The following is a 23,199-nucleotide window of genomic DNA, read 5'->3' on the forward strand; positions in this document are numbered from 1 at the left end:
CGGTCTTTTGTAGTCCTTTGTATACCCACAAACAATCCTTCCCTACAAATTGCTTGTGTTCTTGATTTATGAGCTTGGATTTTGTATTGTGGCACTAACGCCACCACTGAGACAACTTTTGATGTGCCTGACACATTCTAACACAGCCATGCCACATGGCTTCCTGAAGCCGTCGCATCTGTCACCCTTTCCTCCTCTCCTCCCACTCCGTGAAATCCTAATACCACCAAGTGAGGAATTCGGACCCTCATCTTCCCGACCATGACCGCCATCACCGCCGCCGTGTGAGTCGTCAGACACTCCGCGGGATGCACGTCTCTGGGGAAAACACGTGTTTACAAGAAGCATGATCCCGTGAGATGGATTACTTGAGGTAATCATTTTGACAGGAGGAACAAAACATGTCGCCCCGGCGGAAGCAGAGATTCCTCAAAAATTTGAGCACTGTTTTTAATCTTATTGCTGCAAGAGAATTCAGACACAATTTGCTTAAAGTAAAAATACAATCGTTTGGACGTGGGTTGTGTTCAAATAAGCCAAATGGGATCTCTTATCGAGAGAGAGAAAGCAAATAGGGCACAACGCTTCCAGTTCTGAACAACTGTTAGAGGGAAGAGTCCACATTGCTCTTCTGTTCTGTTTTGTTTAAGAGGAGAGAGACGGTAAATATTCAAAGCATTTCTCTTTCCTAGCCCTCCACTGAACAATTGCATTCTCTCTGCTATCTGTTTAGCCACAGCTAATTAACTTGTCAATGAAGGAGCTGAATCCTATTGTTTTTAAAGCCATAGGTAATTTTTAAAAAATACTAAAGAAAGGAAAAGGTTTAACTATCATTGATAAATGAGTTGCTCTATTTCAACCACAAAGTAAAAAAAAAAAAAAAAATGTGCTTGCAGGGGTGGTACGGGGGAGAGGGGAATTAGTCATATTTAGCAATACTACTTTTTATAAAATTAGCCATTATCATAAATATATATTGCTCTGCTATTAATGGATTGCTTCAAAATATTTAAAGCTACAGTCAGGAACAACAACAATTTTTAAAAATCCAAGAAGGCCATCAAGTTCATTGCTGATATTAATTAATTACGTAAGAACACTAAAGTCTCTACCAATCTCTTATTCTAGGTAACTTGTTTCTCCCACTAAAATGATCACGAGTGTTGATGCTGGCTAGACCACATTCATAAGTTAGTTCATTATTGCAATGGGCCCCTCCATTTATCAACAAGTTTTACAATTTGGGGCAATAATCTTCTTGAAATTTGAGCATCCCTCCTGGTCATAATCTAGCCAGCAACAGAAGTTTCAGAAAGCCTTTTTCTGGGGACAAGTCCCCTGCCTTAGCAAGAGCCAGAATGCTTGAGGGGGTCACATTGTCAGCCCCAAGAGAGCTGAGTCACTTTCCTTTAAGCGATTTTTCAATTTCCTCTGTAACTGTCGCTCAAAACCAAGGCTGATACGTTACTCATTCCAGTTATCTTGTCCTGAAGGTTAAGGAACCTTAAATATTTTTCAGACATTCTGTAAAGTCAGGGACTAAAAACCCAAGTTTCTGGTAAGGAATTCCAATGAAGAGAACATTCACGATGTGTTTGCATTTACTCCAGGCGCTGGCCAGAGTGCTCCAGGCAAGCGGGACCTCCCGCCCCACCCACCAAGGGGATCCTCTCAAACTTTGCCAAGCTTCTTCCAGACCACTGGAAGCAACTGAATAAAGGTCAAGCCCTCCACAATCATACATAATGGATGGCTGAACTTATTAAGGATGGGTTGCCGGAGTTCAGCGTTCAGACTTGGAAGTACTTGTCATCAAACGTACTTTCATCGGTTCTTGTTCAACTTACACAGCCCTGCACATACAGAAGAGCAACGAATCTTGGATGATAGGAGCAATAAAAATCACTTCACCCTGTAAAAAATGAAAAAGACGACAACAGCGACACAGAAGAACCTGAGTAGTTACCTATCAACAAAGGCACCATCCTTTTATTGAAAATACACTCAACAATTATCCTATGAATGGATGGATGGATGGATGGATGGATGGATGGATGGATGGATGGATACAGAAAAACGTGCTTGTGCAGACCTTTTCCTATAAGGGACAATCCAGCCTCTTCTCTCCTACCTGACACCCCCCGCTGGTCAGCCTACCCATGCAGAAGTGGTAGGTTTGAGAGCTGAGAAGAAGCTCACAGGGCCCTGAATTAATTCGGATAAACCAACTTTTTGGATGGTTTAAGGATAACTGACAAAAACAATAACAATAAAGCCTTGTCAGTTTCAGAATGCCAAATCTGTCAAAACAAAGCTATTTTCTCAATTAATGCAAGACACCTCTTCTTCCTTCCTTCCCTGTCACTCAACACACTCAGCATGGATAGTAAGAAATTCTCTTGCATGCACGTCCCATACCAATTTTTCTCCTCTCTGAATAGGTCAAAGGCAAGAAAAGAATGAACACTAATAATGGGAATTTTTAAACACTCTTTATACAGGTTTCTTCAACTGGGGTCCGTGAGCGCCTAAGGAATCCATGGATGATTTCAGGTCTCTAAATCTGAACTTCTACGTAAAATTTTGTGCATTTTCATACATGTATTGTTCTGGTAATAAGGCAGAGGGCTTTCATAGGATTCTCAGTGGCATCTCTGAGGTCAATTTAAAACCACTGTTTTTTAGCACGTGGCCTGCTTTTGGGTATACCTTTCCCATGCAGCCATCAGGGAAGGAGATGATGAATGCTGTGTTTCTAGAGGAAGGGGAGATTATAATGAGCTGGGAACTGAGGAAGCTGGGCCTTAAGAGGTGGGCATGAGTTGGGCCAGCGGAAAGAAAGAGCAGGCGTTTCAGGAGAGAGGCTAGCATAAGCAGAGGCAGAGGGGGAAAATAAGGTATGTCTAGGCAATGGCAACCAAACCAACCTGGATGCACTGGATGGCTCACATGGAGGAGCCCTGGGAGACACCCCAGGGAAGGAGAAGAAGGAAGAGGTGAGGATACCAGGCCCCAGGGAGCGCCCTCACCCTGAGGCAATATGGCACACCCTCAGGGCCGGAGCTTTTTAAAAAAATTAGTGGTGATGGATAGAATGGATGAGAGAAGTGACCAAGCATTTAAAAGAGGCTACCGCAGAAGTCTAAGGAAAAGAGGATGACCTAACATGAGGGTGCCATGTCTGTTCTGTTCTCCACTCCATAGCCAGGGCCAGGCCCTGGGCAGGTGCTCAGTAAACACACAGTGAGTGAGCATATGGGCATGCATTCTTAAAAGATAAATAACAAAGAATAAGGAGTCTTGGCTCCTTGCTATCATTCGCACAGCCTAGCAGTACCTTGCAGAGTAAACCCTAATGAAAGATCTCTTGGGTTGTCCTGGACCGGACTGAATGGACATGGAGGACAAGAGCGGAAGACTCTAAGCACTCTTTGAGAGAGACTGGGGACATGCTGGCTCCATGGGCACAGAGCGATTTCTCAGGGGACGTGGGTTTTCAAAGGAAACCAAGTCAAAATGGTGTCATGGCAAGAACCATCTAAGGCCAGGAGAAAGATTCGGTTCAGGTCCTTCCCTGCAAATGAACGCACATGTGATGCAGGGCCAATAACAACCTCAAAGGCTCTCTTGTAAGGGGCTTCCCACAACCAACCCATGGCCTAGCCGTACACTGCTTGATTCTACACTTTCTCTCAAATAATCTAGACAAGACCCATGAAGCTAAAATCCCTAGCTCTTCCTTTCCTTGAACACTACTTCAGGAATCCTATCCCAATACCTAATACCAGAGCACACACAGGCAGGGTTCACTGGAGCACCAGACTGTAGTTGTGATTCAAGTCCAAGTTGCTCTAAGTCTATGATCAGTCACCGGGGTAGCCCATGGCCTCAAGAGCATCACTGTTCACAATTCGTTATGTTACAACAACAAAATGATAAACTCTGAAGATACGGTTTACCTCTGCATAAATTTATGTTGCCTTTATATCTACTCTGACATATGCAGATTAAATCATACTGTTGCTGCTCCTCAATCCTGATGAGTGGGGATGAGGGGCAAAGGGAGAGGGAGAGAAGGGAGGAATTTATTGGGGTAAAAAAAGAACAGGTGGCTAGCACGGGTCTTCTGCCCAACCTAGAACCTCTGTTAACATTGAAGATCACACTTCCTTAAGTTACTTTCCAGTAAAAAAAAACAAAAACACAACTTGAACAAGTAAGCCAGATAACCAAAATGTCCCCTAATTTCTTGTTATTTTTTTTCTTGTAAGTAGCACCTGTTCACCATATTGGAGAACACTTCAGATCTGGGGAGCTTAGGAATGAATGATAAAATCAAAATTAAAAAGATAAAATTAAAGCCCTCCCAATAAAGCCTACCCAGGTCATCCAAACCACACCGAGTCTGTCTTGGTTATTTTGTTTCCATAACCCATATTGGAAAGGTAAAACCTGGGGATGTAATTCCAGGGCTCCAGATTGAGTTACACCTACAAAATATTTGGCTACCCAGTCATGAGCTGTCAGGCTAGTACCCAAGACTCCAAGTGGTAACGTCCATTCAAGCCCCTGAGAGGCACCCGGATAGAATGACAATGAACATTGTCTCTCCATGTACTTGCTCTCCAAGCAATGCACGATTTAAAAAAAAAAAAAAACACACGCAACTCTACACAATCATAACTTAATCATTCTTGAAGTAAAGATACAACACACCTGGTGCTACATAGTAAGAATAAATCGTAGGCAAAATTCCAAACACAACTCTCTCCAGCTAAGAGTGGGGACAGGGCAACTCGGTCCTTGTGCGGATGGGTCAATAGTCCATCTGTTTGTCGAATTCGCATTTTCAAGCCCAAAGTTTCCCTAGTCACATGGAACTACCACCAGCTGGCCTTGGAACACACTCATTAGAGACAGAAGTGGACAGTCCTCCCAAGTGACACTGGAGATGAAACCCGATCCTCATTCATATCTTCTGCACCACATTTTCATTAGGCACCAAACAGTCCTCTCCAAGATGAATGGTTCTAATAAGAGACTAACAACCGGGTTTCCTGTGCAATAAGAATGTCCAACTCAGGGCATCTCCTACACAGTTGCTTCAATGGTCAACAGCCTCAGCAACTCTCCCCCTTTACCTCTCAGTGGAATCCACAGCATTTTAGGATTTTTTTGCAAAAGCCATATTCAAAGAGTCTTTGTCAAGCAAAGAACACGAACTTGTCCCAGCACATGTTGCTGTCTTTAAAGCAGTGTCTCTTGAGCCCCTCAACGCATAACCATCGCCCAGTGAGCCCGCTGTGATCAGAAGCAAAGCCGTTCTGGTTGCAGATGTGAATCTGAACACTGACTCCCCTGCCCAAATCCACGGCCATCACCCCAGCACCTTCACCCCCTATTTCACTGGAAAATGTTGTAAGTCACCAAAAATGATGTCTTCAGAGACAGAGGGCCTTAGTAAATACAGTAACCCCAAGGGTCCCTGTGCTCTACGGGGAAGGAGAGGGAGCACAGGGAGGCTATGGGAAATCCTTAAGAAACATTAACGTTTGTCCTCGGCATTGCCTTCCTCTCGCAGGGCAACAGCTGAGAACACCGGAGAAGTTGCATTAGGAAAACTGCATAGAGTGTACACTGCACCAAGTGCTCTGATGCCAGCGCCGTGATTCTCTTCACACTACATCATTTCAGCACATCTCACAAGGTCTGTTTTCAAAAAGACATTACAAACTGGCAAGCATCTGCTTAGAAAAATCAGTCAAATCCTTTCCCCTCCACTTCTGTGAAACCCGTCATGTTCCTGAGCTTTACTCCCTTCCGATAAACCAGACACGGGCAACTTAACGCTCGGGAGTCGACAAAGGACAACACTCCAGCGTGCGTTCAGGCAACGAAAGAAAGACTTCTGCAGACACACAGAACTGAAGACTGTTTGCAGCTGTTGATGAGCTGGGAGGGCATGTTCAAGGTTCTCTCCGCAAAAGAGTTCGATTCAAGCAAGATCACAGGGAAGAACGAGGACCGAGTCCTAGCTGTGCCTCTGCGCGCGTTTCGTCTGCTCGGCTCTGGCGAGTGACTGTGGCTGCTGCTGGCCGGACGTGGAACTCCTTTGCCCTCGAATCGCCACACGTCGGAAGCACAATCCAGAATAAAAGGTGTTTACGCCGCAGCTCTTCCAAGAGGTTTAAAGCGCCGAATGTTACCACATGAATCCTCACAACACCCCTGTGAGGTAGGTAGGTGGAGAGTAGTGTTATCCCCACCTGACAGGTGGGGGAAATGAGGCACACGAGAATTAAGGGACTTGCCCGAAATCACACAGCTAGTCACTGGCAGGACTGAGAAGAAAACTTATACTGATTAGCACCTAGCACAGTGCTTTGCACGTAGTAGGTGTTCACTGAATATCTAGGGATTTTATTTGAATTATCTCAACATACAATATACACACATAAAATACAAGCAGCCACCATAGAACCCTCGTCTCCTACATGTCTCCTGATGACTTCTCGGGTTACTTCGAACCCACGTGAAGGAAGGAAGGGTGCTCGAGAGTCCGTCTCACAGCTAAGCCCTCGGGCTGAAGGGGATCTACGGAATCGGGATCCACAGACGACCTGTTCTTGCCCCTGCTCTGCCACAGGATGTTAGTTTTCTAATGAAAACAAAAAATGGATTTCAGGAACCATGCTGACATTTTTTTTTTTTTGCCTGTTTTAAATGGAGCCACCTTAATGGTTCTGTGTTTCATTTGTACAAAAAGAAATAAGGCTGCTATAGTCCAGTTAGCTTGTGAGAAGTGTGCCAAGCACGAAGATCTCCTCCCAGCTGAGCTGGATTCCCACCTGGGACACTGGACCCACCAGGGAGTGGCAGCTCGGGCAGAAGACGGTCAGCGAGGCTGAACATCACTTGCACTGTTCGTGGTCTGTGTAGTCATCCATGTCCACGTCGGAATCAAAGAGCGAGTGTCCAGTGAAATCCGTATCTGGGGTTCTGGAAAAACTGTTCTCTGCTCCCTCATCTTCAAAGGTCTCTGTCCTTGAGTAAAAGCTGAAATCCAGCAAGGGCGTGTGGGTTTTGCTGCCTTCGCTGCTCTCCTCAGACTCATAGATGGTGTTGTCATCATCATGGTGCCACTCGGGCCAGAATTTCCTCCTTATCCTCTCACAGTACATGGCAAGGTTGATCAGTTCACCTGTTGGGGGGAAAGGGGTAAGGAAAGTCAGGGTTAATTCTCAAAGGCAGCAGTCTACCAGTTAGCCACTCGGCCCGGGGAATTCATTGGGAAGAATATGGTGGGGGAGACGTTCACAATGTTTTTCCACAGAGGGACCATCAAATATTTAGGTTTTCATGTGTGTAAGAAGAAAGGGAAGCAGAAAAAGTTAAATTCGTGAGTGGGCTGAGTGAGATTTAGGAGAGAGTCCTATGGTGGGTAGTTTATCCAAAGTGGCAGCTAAATGACCATCATTTGGCCGTGTCAAGCATTTTATTATTTTATGTTTGGTTATCAAGAGAACTGGTACTTTGACTGGTTCATATTTAAATTAAAATATAGCCCATGAAAATACACCAACTGTCAGTTGGATTAAGTCAGCCAGAAATAATCATTCGTTCCACAAATATTTGTAGTGTTATTAAGGACTGCGTACTATGCCACATAGTTGGGAAAAGTTATGTTAAGATGTAAATAATCCTAAATAAAATGGATAAGTCAGAATTCTTTATGGATGAGTGTAACCCCAGGCACATTTAGTAAAACAGGTTTTTAAATATTTTTTTTAATAAAATGGAACAGTCACACCCATAATTAAGTTCCCACTCAGTCCCTGGGCTACTTCTTTTCATGTGAATCAAAGGAACACTTTTGTTAAGTCACTAAAATTGTCCAAGCATTCGTCTGAAACACAACACGAATCTGACATTCATTTCTTAATTCCTGATGAAAAATGGCGAGGGTGAGTTTTTGCCTTTGATCCACCAGATGGCAGCATTGCTTACAAACACATAATTTGTCACTGTCCCTTTCTGGATTTCCTAGCCCTAAGAATATTCTTTGGAGGTTTTTTTTTTAAAGTTATATAAACATCTAATTATACAGGTAATCCAATGTTTCACTGCTGAAATTAGAAAATAATGGATACACCAAAAATAAAAGAATTACCAATAATCACAACTGTAATAACATTTTTATGTTCTTCCAGAAATGTATAGACATATATATGCTTACATATATTTATACTTGCTATTTAAGCATTTACTATATATTCTGTTTCTTATACTACTTTTACCCCCTTAACAACCTGTAGTAAAAAAACTTTCAATTTCACACTATTACCTGATGACTGCACGGTAGCTCATTATTCAGATGTACCATTGTTTATTTTGTTTTTACCATACCCCCTTTATGGCCATATAGGTTGTTTCTGTATTAATGGGTCTATTGATTATAGTCTTTAACTACTCTATTTTCTATCAAAGAAAATAATACATTCTCGTTTTGGAAAGTGAGAACCCTTTATATAAAAACGGTATAAATAGATAAGGGAGAAAACATAAGGCTCCTATAATCTCATCAATCCCAGGTCATCACAATGAACATTTTGGTGGAATTTATTTCAGCATATTTTCTATTTATTTGTCATTATTACCACTTCCCGTTACTTTGCGTAACATTATTATACACATTTTCCAACGGAAATTCTTCAAAATTGCTTCAATAAGCACGCTCCCTATAAAACATGAAGAAGCGATTCCCTCACTCCATGAGCCCTATAAACTGGTGGGCTAATATCGCTTCCAGGGCACTATTTTCAGTTGCCTCAGGTCATAACAGTTCCCCCCATACTAAGAGTCCATTCTGACTGCCCCCTACTCAAGGAATTTACATACACACTCAGGAGCCAGAAGCCAAGGAGCCACCATCAGTGCTCCCTGAAAAGATGCAGACAAACCCTCCACTTAGATTCTCCCTCAGGGAAGCAGTCAGGAAACACCTCCCCGGTACTGCTGCCAGTCCCAGCTAACCAAGACTTGGACAAAGCTGTGGAGGCCCCAGCAAGGTTTGGCCAGCGGGATGGGGGATGGGGGGCAGGCCTTGGAGTGGGAGGAAGTGATAGAAGATGGACTATGATCACTTCACAGTAGGGTCTGGAGACAGCTGTGTTTGCCTCAATCAAGACCATTCGCTCCGAGCTGTTTAGCAAGCAGCTAGAAAGTCAAAATCTATTCACAGTATCCACAGGATCTACACCATATATGGTTCTAGGTGCTTCTCCTGTGGCTGTTTTTTCTACAGCCTGTTACTTCACTTTTCTTCCAGGAGGGCTGCCCTGCCTTTGTCCTGTGTGACACGAATTCCTCTTCAGCGTACAATAATAAAAGTTAGTAAAAATAACAGCAAACATGCATATAGTCCCTACTGTGTACCAGGCACTGTTTGAAGGGCTTTATTCATCTGTTGAATTAGTATTTGCAATAATCCTATGAAGCAGAAACTATTATTATCCCCATCTGTCATGGGAACACGGAAGCAACAAAGAGGTTAATTAACTTGCCTAAGGTCACATAGCTAGAAAGCAGCAGAGCCAGGATTCCAACACCCAGTCTCCAGACTCTGTGCCCTTCACCACGAATCTATTCTCTCCACCCCCACCCCAGCCTGGCTTGGGAATTAATAGCTTCACACTCCCTGTCGCAGAAGATTTTTCTGTAATTCTTTCTGGGGTCTCAAGAATTATGAGGGGACAGGTACTGCCCCTCAAAGATAATGAGTTGTCAAGAAGTGATCATTCTATCATGGAGTCCAGAAAGGGATTGCTTTTTATAAGCAAAAACTGGGAGCCCACATACCCATCCTCAAATCCCACCACGGATAAAAACAGTGGGATGAAGAATGAAATGTTATGGCTGAGTTCTACCCGTGTCTGACTTCACCAGTCCCTTCTGTCCCTGGATTCTCCAGCAGCTGACCCACTCACCATGCTACCAGACAAAAGAAAAGAAAAAAGTTGGCAGTAGAAATTATGTATGTGTGTGTGTGTGTGTGTGTGTGTGTGTGAGAGAGAGAGAGAGAGAGAGAGAGACACCTGTGTTAACATAAATGCCTACACTGAAGGTGTGAACCTTGTGAAATAATAGAAAAACTGCATTTTTTTCAAAGTGTACCTAATAATGAGATAACAATGTCACACAAAAAAATGGTAAAAATTAAAGTCTGATAACCTCCAACATGGAGGGTGAGGCATTGTAACTACATGTCTGGTGGGATTATAAATTTTTATAACCTTTTTTTGGAAAGTAATCCAATGTCATCTGTTGAAATTTTAACTGTACCTATCTGTGGGGCCGAAAACTCCACTTTTATTTCTCTATTCTACTAAGATAAAACCCCCGGTACGTAAAGATATATGTATATGCATGTCAACAGCATTGTGTCAGTAAAAAATAAGGAAGAAAAGAAAGATGAAAATGACCTGAATGTCCATCAATAGGGATTGATAGAATAAATTACAGTGCATCAATTCTATATATTTTGTAATTGTTAAAAAGGCATGACATTCTATTAAATGAAAAGAGCAAGTTATAAAAGTAATGTATAGAATGCAATTCCATTGTTTAAAAATAGTTTTTAAAAAAAACCCAAAACTATTATATACATGTATGTAAACTTGCACATGAAAAAGAAAGGCAAAAAAAGATTCATTCCAAATTCTTAATATGGATTATTCCATGGGAGGGATATTAGACATGGATAAGGGGAAGTCATAAATCTTTTAAAATATTCCTATTAATCCAACTTATTTTGACAATCATTGTATTTTTAAATCTAAAGTTCCGATAAAGTACATTAGTGCAGTACTAATGAGTGACTGGTGATATGCTCGGGCGGCTTGAGAGGCCATTTATCAGAAAGCCAAATGGTCCTCGACCCGGAGGTCACTCCCAAAAAGAATGAAGAGCTGTTCTCTTAGAGGTCCTCCAAATGGAAATATTCCCCAATGCTCTTTGGAAAAAAGTGACTAATTTTATTTTTGGGGGGCATCACTGCAATATCTCTAATGTTCAAAAACATTTTGGGGTGCCTGGGTAGCTCAGTGGGTTAAAGCTTCTGCCTTCAGCTCAGGTCATGATCCCAGCATCCTGGGATCGAGCTGCACATCGGGCTCTCTGCTCAGCAGAGAGCCTGCTTCCTCCTCCTCTCTCTCTCTGCCTGCCTCTCTGCCTACTTGTGATCTTTATCTGTCAAATAAATAAATAAAATCCTTTTTTTTAATTTTTTATTTATTTAATTTATTTGATAGAGATTACAAGTAGGCAGAGAGGCAGGCAGGGAGAGGGGGAAGCAGGCTTCCTGCTGAGCAGAGAGCCCGATGCGGGACTCGATCCTAGGATGCTGGGATCATGACCTGGGCTGAAGGCAGAGGCTTTAACCCACTGAGCCACCCAGGCGCCCAATAAATAAAATCTTTAAAAAAAAAAAAAAATTTTGTACAATTTGACACTGAAAACGTCAACCAGCCCCAGAATGTCAATCAGCCCCAGAACCCAGGACTCTTGTTTCTCCCAGCTGCCAATTGTGTGCAGCAGGAATGACAGTGAGGGAGAAGTGCGGGCTGGGGGTGGGGAGGAGAGGGCCAGCATGTCCCAGCAGCACCTGTCCAGCCCTCAGGCATTAACCAGCAAGTATTTGGAAAACATGGGGCTGGCACCCCCACACGCTCATTACAGGCATTTCCTCTGCACCCCCCACTACTGCAGACCTGTGTGAGGTGCTGACCGCATGGAGAGCCCCTGCTTGTTCTCTTTGGCATTCTGTCACAGGGCAGGGAGGGCACGGAGCATATCCTCGTCAGAAAAGTTTGAAATAAATTTGAATGGTGTGATGAAGACACCACCTTCCCCTCAACTCCTTGAAGCTAAAGGGGAGGGGCACCTGGGTGGCTTAGCAGTTAAGCACCTGCCTTTGGCTCAGGTCATGATCCCAGGGTCCTCAGATCAAGCCCCGCACTGGGCTCCCAGGTCGGTGAGCCTGCTGCTCCCCTTACCTGTGTTTTCTCTCTCTTTCTGTCAAATAAATAAATAAAATCTTAAAAAAAAAAAAATAGAAAGCAATTTAGCTCTACAGACCAAGAGCTTAGACCTTTTGAGATAGAAATTCCTCAACTAGAAATTTGGCTTAAGGAAATAACCAGAGATAAGCAAGACTATATTTTTATACAATATTCACTAGAGAATATTAGCTAAAAAATTATGTGAAACAAGAACAAGTCCAGAAAGAGAAGATTAATCACATCGATTACAATGTAGCCAGGGCATAGGATATTATCCAACTACTACATATGTTGCTTTAAGGCATATTTAATGACAAGGGAAATGGCCATGATACATAGTTAATTAAAACTACAGGTTTATAACTGTATCAACACCATGATCCCAATTTTTCTAAAATATACACATACATGTACTTGATGAAAGATGAGAATACCAACCACAATATTAACAGTAGTTCTCTGTGGGTGACAGGGGGCACAAGTTCTATTTTTTAATTTTTCTATCTTTTCTAAATTTTCTCCAGCAAGGAAATATTTCATGTATCTACATCTATAATACACAAACACATACTAAGTATATTTTAAGAATGTCTTAATATTCAAAGTCTGTCCTCTTACTCCCTTAAATTAAGGAAAATTTCTCAATATTTTCAATGGTTCTGCTACACTATGAGGCTAGATATTGTAACTAATATCTAGGACCAAAAGCGAATATTATACACACACACCCACACTCACACATGTGGCAAGGCCAACAGTGCTTTGGATGTTCCAAAGCTAAGGCAGAAGACTGCCTGATCCAAGCACTGACGTTCCTAGATTTGCGCCAATTCGAAAGCCTACAGGTGCTTCGTTGTTCCTGCTTCCCATTCCTCTTGTTACTTCTTGGGTAAGTCTCCACCACAGAAAGAGCAAAGGTGGAGGAAGAAGTAGAAACCAAAGTAGTGGTTTGCCTGTCTATTAGCAGCTGCCATCAGGTGGTTTGGAAGGCCATGCAACCAATACACCAAAATGGGATTTAGGGACCCTCTGTGGACTTTAACGATTTGTGCTACTCCCGGTTCCCAGGGAGAGCTGGAAGCTTCTAACTTGTTTAAGAACCAAAGTACACACAGCCAAAGTCCCTCGCACACGGTGGGGTCTGATTCTCCCAAGTGTGTGGATCTTGGGTGAAACTCAAAATTGATCTCCAAAAAGGCTGACCCATTTCTTTAAAAAGGACACTAAATGTCTCGAGTCCTTCCAGGAAGTAAAAGTGAAAAGGGACAAGTCATAAATAATTTAACAAAAGATGTTTCATTCCTGCAAGAAGGGATTTTATAGAATTTAATAGTTCTAGTCATAATGGATAATACCCAAATGCTTCTGACTAATAACAGATGACCTCAGCTGGGTGTGATCACGCGCGTGGGATTGGGTACAAATGTGGGTATATGTGTACAACTGAGTGTGTATGTGTGAGTAGATGTGGCAGTGTGTGTACTTGTTGGTGAGTAAGAGTGGTGGCAGGAAATAGGATGTAATAGGAATAGAGTGTAGATACACAACATGAACTAAAGGGAACCAATGTATCTTAGATGATTAAAATGAAGAGAAACTATTTTAAATGCTACAAACATCACCAATAAGGTAATATATTTGATTTAGGCAACTTCCAACACATTGCAAGACAAGGAACATCTCTGCGCTGATCATATAGGAAATTAAATATTAGTCCCTACTATCCCTAGCCTCACCCAGCCGAAGTTCTGGAAGACCTTCAGTCAATGCCTGCTCTATTCCAACCAAGTCTGGTAATGTATCTGAAGACATCCTCACCAATGGGAGGATCTGGAGAATGACTTCTCCTGTGCTTTACCTGGTCTGAGCTTCTGGGCATGCACATGAATCACGCACATACAGAGCTACAGCCTTCCCCAACCTTTCCTATACACCCACCTGTGGCTGTGAACACCACACGTGAGTGTTCACCTGCCTCAGTTTCTTGTATGATTCTGCCTTGCTTGGTTCTGACCATCCCTCCAGCAACATTAAAAACATTCTATACACTATTCACTGGTGATCTCATCTACATCCCCAGCCTTCTCAGCTGGGGCATAAATACCTTGGTCAACTCTGTCACTCCCCTTCCCAAACCCAAATACTGAGCTTGGATCCCTGTATCAGCAGCCCCCAGGTACCTGCTCAGGTACTTCTTCAAACTGGAGATGACTCAGGGCACCCGGGTGGCTCATTCGGTTTAAGTATCTGCCTTCAGCTCAGGTCATGATCCCAGAGTCCTGGGATCGAGCCCTGCATCAGGCTCCCTGCTCAGTGGGGAGTCTGCTTCTCCCTCTCCCTCTGCCCTTCCTCCCCACCCCTGTTCCTGCTCTCTCACTCTCTCTCTCTCTCTCTCTCCTCTCTCTCTCTCAAATAGGTAAAATCTTTAAAAAAAAAAAAAATTGGAGAGGACTCCAAACAGTTCCCATTTACCAGAGGAAGCCTCTCCCAGAGGCCCAGCTTTCATGTGCGTCCCACCTGTTCAGTCTGCCCGCCCCCCCCCGACACACACACACACCAAGATCTGGTCCCTTGATACCAACCCACGTTGAGCTTATTGTCCCTGCTCCCCTAGCCAACATGAATTCAACTCTTGGCTTACCACCCCCACACATATATTCATTCATCCCCTAGGTCTGGTCCCATTCATCCCCACTTCTACTGCCCCCCCGCCAAGTCCGTAATGTAACTGTGGAAGGCCTTATGGCCAAAATATACAACAATTACTACTACTAATAATAATAACATTTTATATAGTATCACACTATAAAACATTTGCGGACATTTCCCCTATTTTTCACAATCTTGAACTTCCTAGCTCTACTACTCTCAATGTATGATCTACAGATACCCACTGGAACAGGAGGAAAGAATGTTTTGAACTCAAATGATGTAGAAACATATGCACCTATACCTACATGCGAAATATGTAACACCAATTCAGACTCAAAAACAGCATCGAGATGGGCAGTGAGTCCATCAGCCCCAGCCCACCGTGTTTGCTGCCATACTACATAGAACAGAAAGTGGTGAGGTTCGGCACCAATGTCCCACGGAAATTAAGGAAGACCAACAAAATAAGGGCACTAGGTGGAATCCCAGCCCTGTTATCAACAAGTGTTAAGTCCACTATGTAAGGAGCTGGTGTAATACACAGTACAATTTGCATCAACTTTGTTGAGAACATGGTCTAGGCAAGATGGCAGGTGAAAGTCTGGTCTTCCTCAATCCCTACACATCCTGAGCATAATAAACTGACCCGGGGCACCTGGGTGGCTCAGTCATTAGGTGTCTGCCTTTGGCTGGGGTAATGATCCCAGGATCCTGGGATCAAGCCCCATATCAAGTTCCCTGCTCAGCAGGAAGCCTGCTTCTCCCTCACCTACTCCCATTTGTGTTCCCTCTCTCGCTCTCTCTCTCTCTCTGTCAATAAATAAATAGAATCTTTAAAAATAATAATAATAATAATAATAATAATAAATTAAATAAACTGACCTCAGCCCTGGACACCAGAGCTAGGTGTCTCCAAAAAGCACAGTCAAATTCACAGGCATAGACCTAGAATTCTCCATTGTGTTACCCGTACCCTTCACCCCACAGCAATTCCTAAAGCCTGAAGAGGTTTGTAGGGCTTGCCTTTGATCAGCCGCTCAGGTCTTGTCCCAGGTAAGGTCCACATTGCCTGTGCCAAGTGTCCAAAGACGGTGGCGTCCAGAGTAGAAAGCTTGGGCCCCATGATGTACTTCTTGTCACCTGCAGCAGACAGAGCAGAGAGGTCACTGGGCTGGCCTGCACCGCCCCACGTGGTCACCGTGGCATTCAGCGCACTCGAATTATAGGTTCATTTAACTCTTGTCAAAAGCTTTGCAGAGACAAAATGCACGTACCCCCTTTTTCTTTAAAAAAAAAAGAAGCAAAAATGAAGCAAATTAATTCTGTGATGGAACAATCCATACAGTAGCAAAACAGGGAAGTAACTAGGAACATATCAAGAAAAGCACATAAGGGAGGAAGGTTCATGGGGAAAGGGAGATCTTATCACCCACAGACCTCTGGAGGCACCTCCTTGTCTCAAACTCAAGGAATTAAAACTTGAGATGCTTGAGAATGCCTGGAAATATGCTTAACCCATCTCAAAGGTAACCCACACCCAGCACACCAATGTCAGCACTTATTTTATTAAATTAATACATGTCCTCAGAAGAACTCAAGAAGCCTGGGCTGCACGGCAAGGTTTTCCATGCTGTTCCATGGTCTTGACAATGTTCTCAGCACTGAGCACCAGCTCCCACGGGAAGGACTACAGAAAAAGAAACTATGGAATTACAGGCCCAGCCCTGAGATCGGGCTTACACACAACGATATGTCACACCCCTGCTCCCATCTCTCCTTTTCCATCACTGTTGAGCCAGCTCAGTCTTCATCACCGGGACCATCTCCTCCGACCTGTTACAATTGTCCCAGGTCGTCTGCCGAGCCACTGACGGGCGCTGTAGCAAACGGAGGCAACACAGGCCGAACTGGATTCACCTCATTCACATCCTGGCAGCACCGTGATTCACTGTGGGAGCCTGCTCGGTACTGACCCTCTCAGAGCCTCAGTTTGCCTACCTGGAAAACGGGGATGATATTAACACTCATTTTCTAGGGCTATGGTCAGGATGAATGGCATCATGCACGAGGAGCACTTAGCACCATATGTCGGTACCTCAAGCGGTAGCTTTCACGAGCGCAGCCCCTCTGTTTCACCAGCTCATTCCATACCCCACCCGACTTATATCGCATAAAGTCCTCTTTTCACCACGTCACTCCCCTTCACAAACACCGTCAATGGGCTATGAAATGGGTTATGAAAGAAAGTCCAAACTCGGAATTCAAGGCTCATTAGGCTCTGCCTCCAACCCAGGTTCCAGTTTTCTCTGCTGCTCCTCCCTCCCTCTAGCAAACCTGGACAACGCTGCCCATTCCCCAGCACACTTCATGCTTCCTAAGGACGCATCTCTGCCCAAGCTGTGCCCACCCTTTTCCCTGCCCCCCACAACCTGTACGCGCTCCCCACTTCTCTCCATCTGGTAAATTCTATCCATGCTTCGAGGTTCAGCACGAGTCTCCTTCCAAAGCTTCCTGTCTATTCTACCTGGTGCTAACAGAAGTCTTCAGTTCAGCCAACCCTGTGTTCAAATGCTGCGGTTACACATAAACCTTGTAAGGCCTTTTATACCTACTAACCTTAATTTCTTGAGCCATAAAATGGGAGGAACTGCCGGTTGTTTAGGCAAATAAGTGAGATGACTCGAGGTGAGCACACAGCAGAGAGGTCTCACCTCTTCTTGCCCACTCTCTCGAGTGACATTTCTTCTATACTGTGCTACGTGCGGGTTGGTTTTTGCTTGTTTCTTTGTGCATTTTATCTTTCCAGCTAAATGGCAAGTTCTTTGGAAGTGAAAATAATTTATTTTTATTAAACAGACGCTAATGCAATGTATACTACATACCAGGCATGTTTCTAAATGCTGCACCCATTTCACCGTTTTTGAGGGGCACGCTGATAAAATTAAGTATCTGATTCTTGCATATAAATGAGCTAGAAGGAGAAATGGCTGGAGTTGGGAATGAGAGTTAACAGACTGACACAGTATGATACAAGCATACGGAAATGTATCAGATCAACATTTGTTGATCTTAAACTTACATAATGTTTTATGTCAATTATATCTCAATTTTTAAAATAAGTTGAAAACAACAAAAAAACAACAAATGGAGCTGGAAGTTATCTTTAAAAAGATCACTTCTACTCTGTATTCCACAGGAACCAAGGAATACCCCACAATATCCTGAACCTAACCAAACTGTCTATTCCGGTGAGGACAAGCAAGTGGTCCATCCCTTGACAAAAATAACAAAGCAAACCTGGGTAAATCATCTGTTCTCAAGAGTGTCAGTTATTTTCCTGGGGCACCTGGGTGGCTCAGTTGGTTGTGTCCGCCTCTTGGTTTCAGGTCAGGTCATAGTCTCAAGGTCGTGAGACTGAGCCCCACCTTGGGCTCTGGAAGCAGAATCTGTTCAAGATTCTCTCTCTGGGGCACCTGGGCGGCTCAGTCCGTTAAGCATCTGCCTTTGGCTCAGGTCATGATCCCAAGGTCCTTGGATTGAGCCCCGAGTCAGGCTCCCTGCTCGTCAGGGAGTCTGCTTCTCCCTCTCCCTCAGCCCCTCTCCCCACTTGTGCACCTGCACACATGCTCACTCTAATAAATAAAATCTTTAAAAAAAAATTTTTTTCTCTCCCGTCTCCCTCCCTGTCTGCTCCTCCCCACCACTCTCTACTCTCTCTCTAAAAAAATAAAATCCTAAATTTTTTTAAAAAGTATCAGTTATTCCTTAATGCTCCCTGCTGGCTCCATGCCCTGGCCTCAGTGCTGGTATTAGTGATGCAGGTTGGCCAAGGGACCCTGACCCTGAGCTCTCATGCCACCGTGTGTGGGCAGGAGGGGCCTGCCCACCAGTGATCCTATAGGATGGTGCCAGGGCTCAGCCCAGTCGAGGCCCAAATGTTGAGAAGCCACAGCGCAGAAGCCATGAGACAGCTGGAGGCACAACTGTGAAAAGGACCACACACTGTTCAGAGAGAAGACAAACAAGACAGAGGACAGTTGCAGGGGCTTCCTGCTCAAAAGAAAAAAAAGAAAATGTTGATCTCCTTAATTTGATTTAAAAAAAGAGAGAGCGGAAGAGGGATTGTCTAAGGAAAATGCCAGAATGAAGTGTGTAAATCGAGAGCTGTTGTAGAACCCAAAGACTTTGGAGGCAAGAGGGGAAAAAAAATATGGATAAAACAGAACAAAACAAAAACTTGGGAACCTAAAAATAGAGCACCTGGGACCTTGATAAAAAGAAAAAAAAATAATTAAAAAATGCAATCATTTGGGGACACCTGGGTGGCTCATTGGATTAAGGATTTGTCTTCAGCTCAGGTCATGATCCCAGGGTCCTGGGATCGAGCCCCGCATCGGGATCTCTGCTTGGCAGGGAGCCTGCTTCTCTCTCTCTCTGCCTACTTGTGATCTCTTTCTCTGTCAAATAAATAAATAAAATGTTTAAAAAATAAAAAGGGGGAGACTGCTTCTCCCTCTGCCTTTCTCCCTGCTTGTGCTCTCTCTCTCTCTGACAAATAAATGAATAAAATCTTTAAAAAAAAAAAAAAAGCAATCATTTGAATACATACATCAACTATGCGTATAGTATCTAACCTGAATTTCCCATTTGGCATCAGAACATTAACACCGAAAAGTCATGGATTTAGTTACTAACAGAACTGGACTAAGAAGGCTGGCTCCCAGGTCTTCAGACCTCCGGCCGCAGGCTCCTTGTTCTGTGTAAATGGGCCCCACGGGTCATCATCTCAGAGGTTAATACCCCCTGGAGGGTTGAGCTGTAATCATTTACCAAAAACACTGCTTTAGAAAGGGAGAATTACGGAAAACAGAAAAAAAGAAAGAAAAGAAGTCTAGGACTTTTTAAAGGTGCTTCCAAAAAAACTGATAGAATTTAGCATTTGTGGAAAATGTTGAATGGTAGACTCAAAATCACACACACACCAGTAATAAATTTAAAAATATCAAAATATTTTTAAAAATTTACTGTTACTGTAAAAATGTACTGTTACTGAAAAGTGCTCAGGTACCAAATGGCAGAAAGCTTTTTAAAAACTTGATCTTGAAAGGATTTTAGACTTACAGAAAAGCTACAAAAATAACAGAGCTCCTGTGTACCCCTCAGCTGGCTTCGGCCAATATCAATATCTTAGACTACCACAGTCCAAGTATCAAAACTAAGAAATTAACATTAACACACTATTAACCGCACTATAGACTCCATTCACATTTTATTCATTTTTCAATAATACCCTTTTGTGTTGCAAGAGCCAATCTAGGATCCCATACTGCTTATAGGTGTCCTTACTCTCTCCTCCAATCGGCAAACGCCCCAGTCTCTCCTTGTCTTGCATAACCCTGAGACTTATAAAGAATACTGGTCAGTTATTTTGTACAACGTTCATCAATTTGAGTTCACTTACGGTTTTTCATGATTAGATCAGGTCACATATTTTTGCCAAGAATCCCATGGAAGTCCTAATGTCACCTTCGGTGATGGCTACTGTTATGTGTCTATGTGACTGGGTCGTGGAGTGCTTATTTGGCCAAACATAATTCTGGGTGTTTTTGTGAGGGTGTTTTGGATGAGGTTAACATTTAAGTGGCAGACTGAGTATCGCAGATTACCCTCTCTGGTGTGGGTGGGCCTCATCCAATGTTGAAGGCCTTTTTAAAAAGTCGGGGGGGGGGGGGCAGTGCTGACTCTCCCCAGGAAGAATTCCTAAGAATTCCTAAGAATTCTCCTAAGGGAGAAATCCTTCTGCCTTCAAAGGGGAACAGGGGGTTTTACCTGCCTTTGGACTCAGGCGGAAACATGGGCTCTTCCTGGGTGCTGAGCCTGCAGGCCTTTGGATTGGAACCATACCCTCAGCTCTCCTGGGTCTCCAGCATGGGGTCACCCTGAAGACCTTGAGACAGGTCAGCTTCTATAACCTCCTTACAAATTTTTATACTAAATATATATATATACCCCAAATATATATGTATATATTTACATACATCCTACTGGTCTGTTTCTCTGAAGAAACCTGACTAATATATCTCCTCAGGGCCTCCTATCAGAAGGACCATAATGTCCATGTGTCTTATCACGGTGATGTGAACTGTGAATATGTGGTGAAGGTGGTACCTGTGAGGTTTCCTCACTGTACCGGTACTACTTTTCCTTTGCAACTAATAATCCTGGATGAGATCTTTTGAAACTGTATGAATACCATGTTTCCTTGCAAAGTCTGGCCCACTGATTTCAGCATCCACTAGGGGATGTTTTCTGAAACAATTATTATTATGTTTGCCTCGTCAGGATTTTCTATTTTTCTCACTCCTTCTACATTTATTGATTAGAATTCTACTACTCCCTGCATCCCCCATTTACTAATGTATTCAATTATTTATTTATGTATGTGTTCATCAATACTTATTTTATTCTATGGCTTATAATCCAGTACTTTCATTATATATTTTATCGCTCAAATTGTTCTAGCTTTGGCCTTTTGGACCCTGGCAGGAAGTCATTTTAAGAGGGAAATTGAATTTAGATTTGACTCTGCTTAGAGACAAAGAGGCCGAGCTAAGGTCTCTCAAGACTGCAACACTCCCAGCTTTCACCAAGTGGTTCCAGATCTTGCAGCCAGACGTTGCAAAAACAAAACACTAAGGGCATTTCTGAAGGGCACTGGAAGAACAGGCTTGGGGGACAAGGCAACTCAAGCTTCCTTTTCAGTAGGTAAACTATCCCCACTGGCTTCTATAGGGAGGGACAGAAGCAGCTGAGAGAAACCTGAGTACCTGTGACTCCTTGCCAGCCTCCAGGTTGGGAGTGAGGACCAGAACACTGGTGAGCAGAAATGAAGGTTGAAAATATCAGAAACCCTAGGAGGTGAGGGATATCAAGCTCCCTGAGAGATTCTCCACCAGAGGCCAGTCTCTACGTGCCTAGAAAACCTCCATGAGGGTGCAGAGCCCTCCTGACTGTGAGAGCAAGCCCACATCGCAGGAGAGTGTGAAGTACATCCAGCCAATGAAGGCAAGGTGACTTCGGGTGCCCAGGGTGATTTCACAGGACTCCATGCCTGGATCTTCAAGTAGCCATTAGGGAGCAGAGACCAGTGAGGACATGCAAGGACAGTGACCGAACAGTCAGGGGAGAGGGGCCAAACAGACGCGCCCACGGCAGGGGCAATTAGAGTTGGCCGCACTGAGGGCAGGGGATACTAGCTAGTCCTCGGTATTTCCAGAATCTGATCCTACCTCTCTTGGGTGGTCTAGGCAGCTCTTCTCCATGGCAAAAGCCGTGATGCAGTTGCAGTAACCATTGGGGCCCCCAAGGATGACCACAAATTGAGTGGGGAGTGTGAAGTCAAGAATAACAAAAATGTTCTGGAGCCCTAAAGGATATTTGCTCTTTGTACCTCAGACTTGAGCTGTGATTGGATTTTATAAGATCACTGGTCAAAATCTCAAGTGACCCCATTCATCCAAGGTTGCTTACCCTGACCTCCAAGCCTGAGCCGGCTCTTGCCACACTATCTTCCACTTCTGTCGTGGACAGCAACACAGGGCTGACCAGGAGACACCAGGACACAACAAAGATGAGAGTATATGGAAGAAGACAGAGCACGTTGGCCAGCTTCCTCCCCCTCACCAAGGACTGCCTGAGGGGATGGGTGGGCCATGATGGGGAAGGGTGAGTACGGAGAGCGGAGCCACACAGTTGTCCAGGGAGAACTAAATTCACATGGAGTCTGAGAAGAACGGTCAGAATCCAAGCCTGAAGATTCAGGCCAAACTGAGAGAACGAGCTGTGGAGTTGAAACAAAGCAGCCTCGCTGAGCAGGGGAACCAAGGCAAGAGGAGAAAAGAAGAGCGTGATAATGGGTCTTACAAGTCCCACTCAGAGGGCGGGACCATGTAACAACGCAACTAAGAAAGTGCTCCTGGTCCTAGGCTGTTTCCTGCTCCCTCTCCTCGGGGAGGATGCGTGAGAGCTGACAGCTGTTAACTCCCCCCAGTCCCAGGCACAAGGAGCCGAGGTCTGACCAGCCGGAATGCTCTACTTCCGTCACGCACGCTCGGTGCTCATCCCACCCTCCCCTCCACCCCTGCATCAAATAACTTCCTCTTAGCCAACCTAAACCTTCCCATCAGACTCAGTTCAGGTCTTCCGTCCTCCACTCTGCGAAGACCACGCGCATGGTCCTGGCACACAAGTCCCTCCCCCTGGGCGCTCCACTAAGCCCCAGGGGCACGACCACTCAGAGCACCGCTGCTCAGAGAGCAGTCTGAGTCCCTCAGCATCACACACTCTCAAGTCCCATCTACTGAATGAGAATGTCTGGGAGCGGGACTGGAAAATCTGTGTTTTAACAAGTTTTCAGGTCAGTAAAAACCACCTTGGAGAGCCTGCAGTCCGTGGGCCATATTTCAGGCAGCAGTTTCAGGTGCAA

General features: G+C 44.1%; 1 protein-coding gene across 2 annotated transcripts in view; it reads right to left on the reverse strand.

Annotated features, from left to right (window-relative positions):
- Positions 1 to 1,068: 1,068 nt before the first annotated feature.
- Positions 1,069 to 23,199, reverse strand: part of FAXC (failed axon connections homolog, metaxin like GST domain containing) — a 73,194-nt gene continuing 51,063 nt past the window's right edge. For both annotated transcript variants that reach the window (XM_032858176.1, XM_032858175.1), the window contains 3 exons: positions 15,738 to 15,854; positions 4,720 to 7,204; positions 1,069 to 1,915 (listed from right to left, as the gene is read on the reverse strand). In XM_032858176.1, the coding sequence (XP_032714067.1) occupies positions 6,915 to 7,204; positions 15,738 to 15,854 (407 nt within the window). In that variant the 3' untranslated portion in view covers positions 1,069 to 1,915; positions 4,720 to 6,914. The remainder of the gene's footprint in view (positions 1,916 to 4,719; positions 7,205 to 15,737; positions 15,855 to 23,199) is intronic.

Source organism: Lontra canadensis, unplaced genomic scaffold (assembly GCF_010015895.1).
Source record: "Lontra canadensis isolate GAN:19392208 unplaced genomic scaffold, GSC_riverotter_1.0 scaffold14, whole genome shotgun sequence".
In the NCBI taxonomy this organism is placed as follows: domain Eukaryota; kingdom Metazoa; phylum Chordata; class Mammalia; order Carnivora; family Mustelidae; genus Lontra; species Lontra canadensis.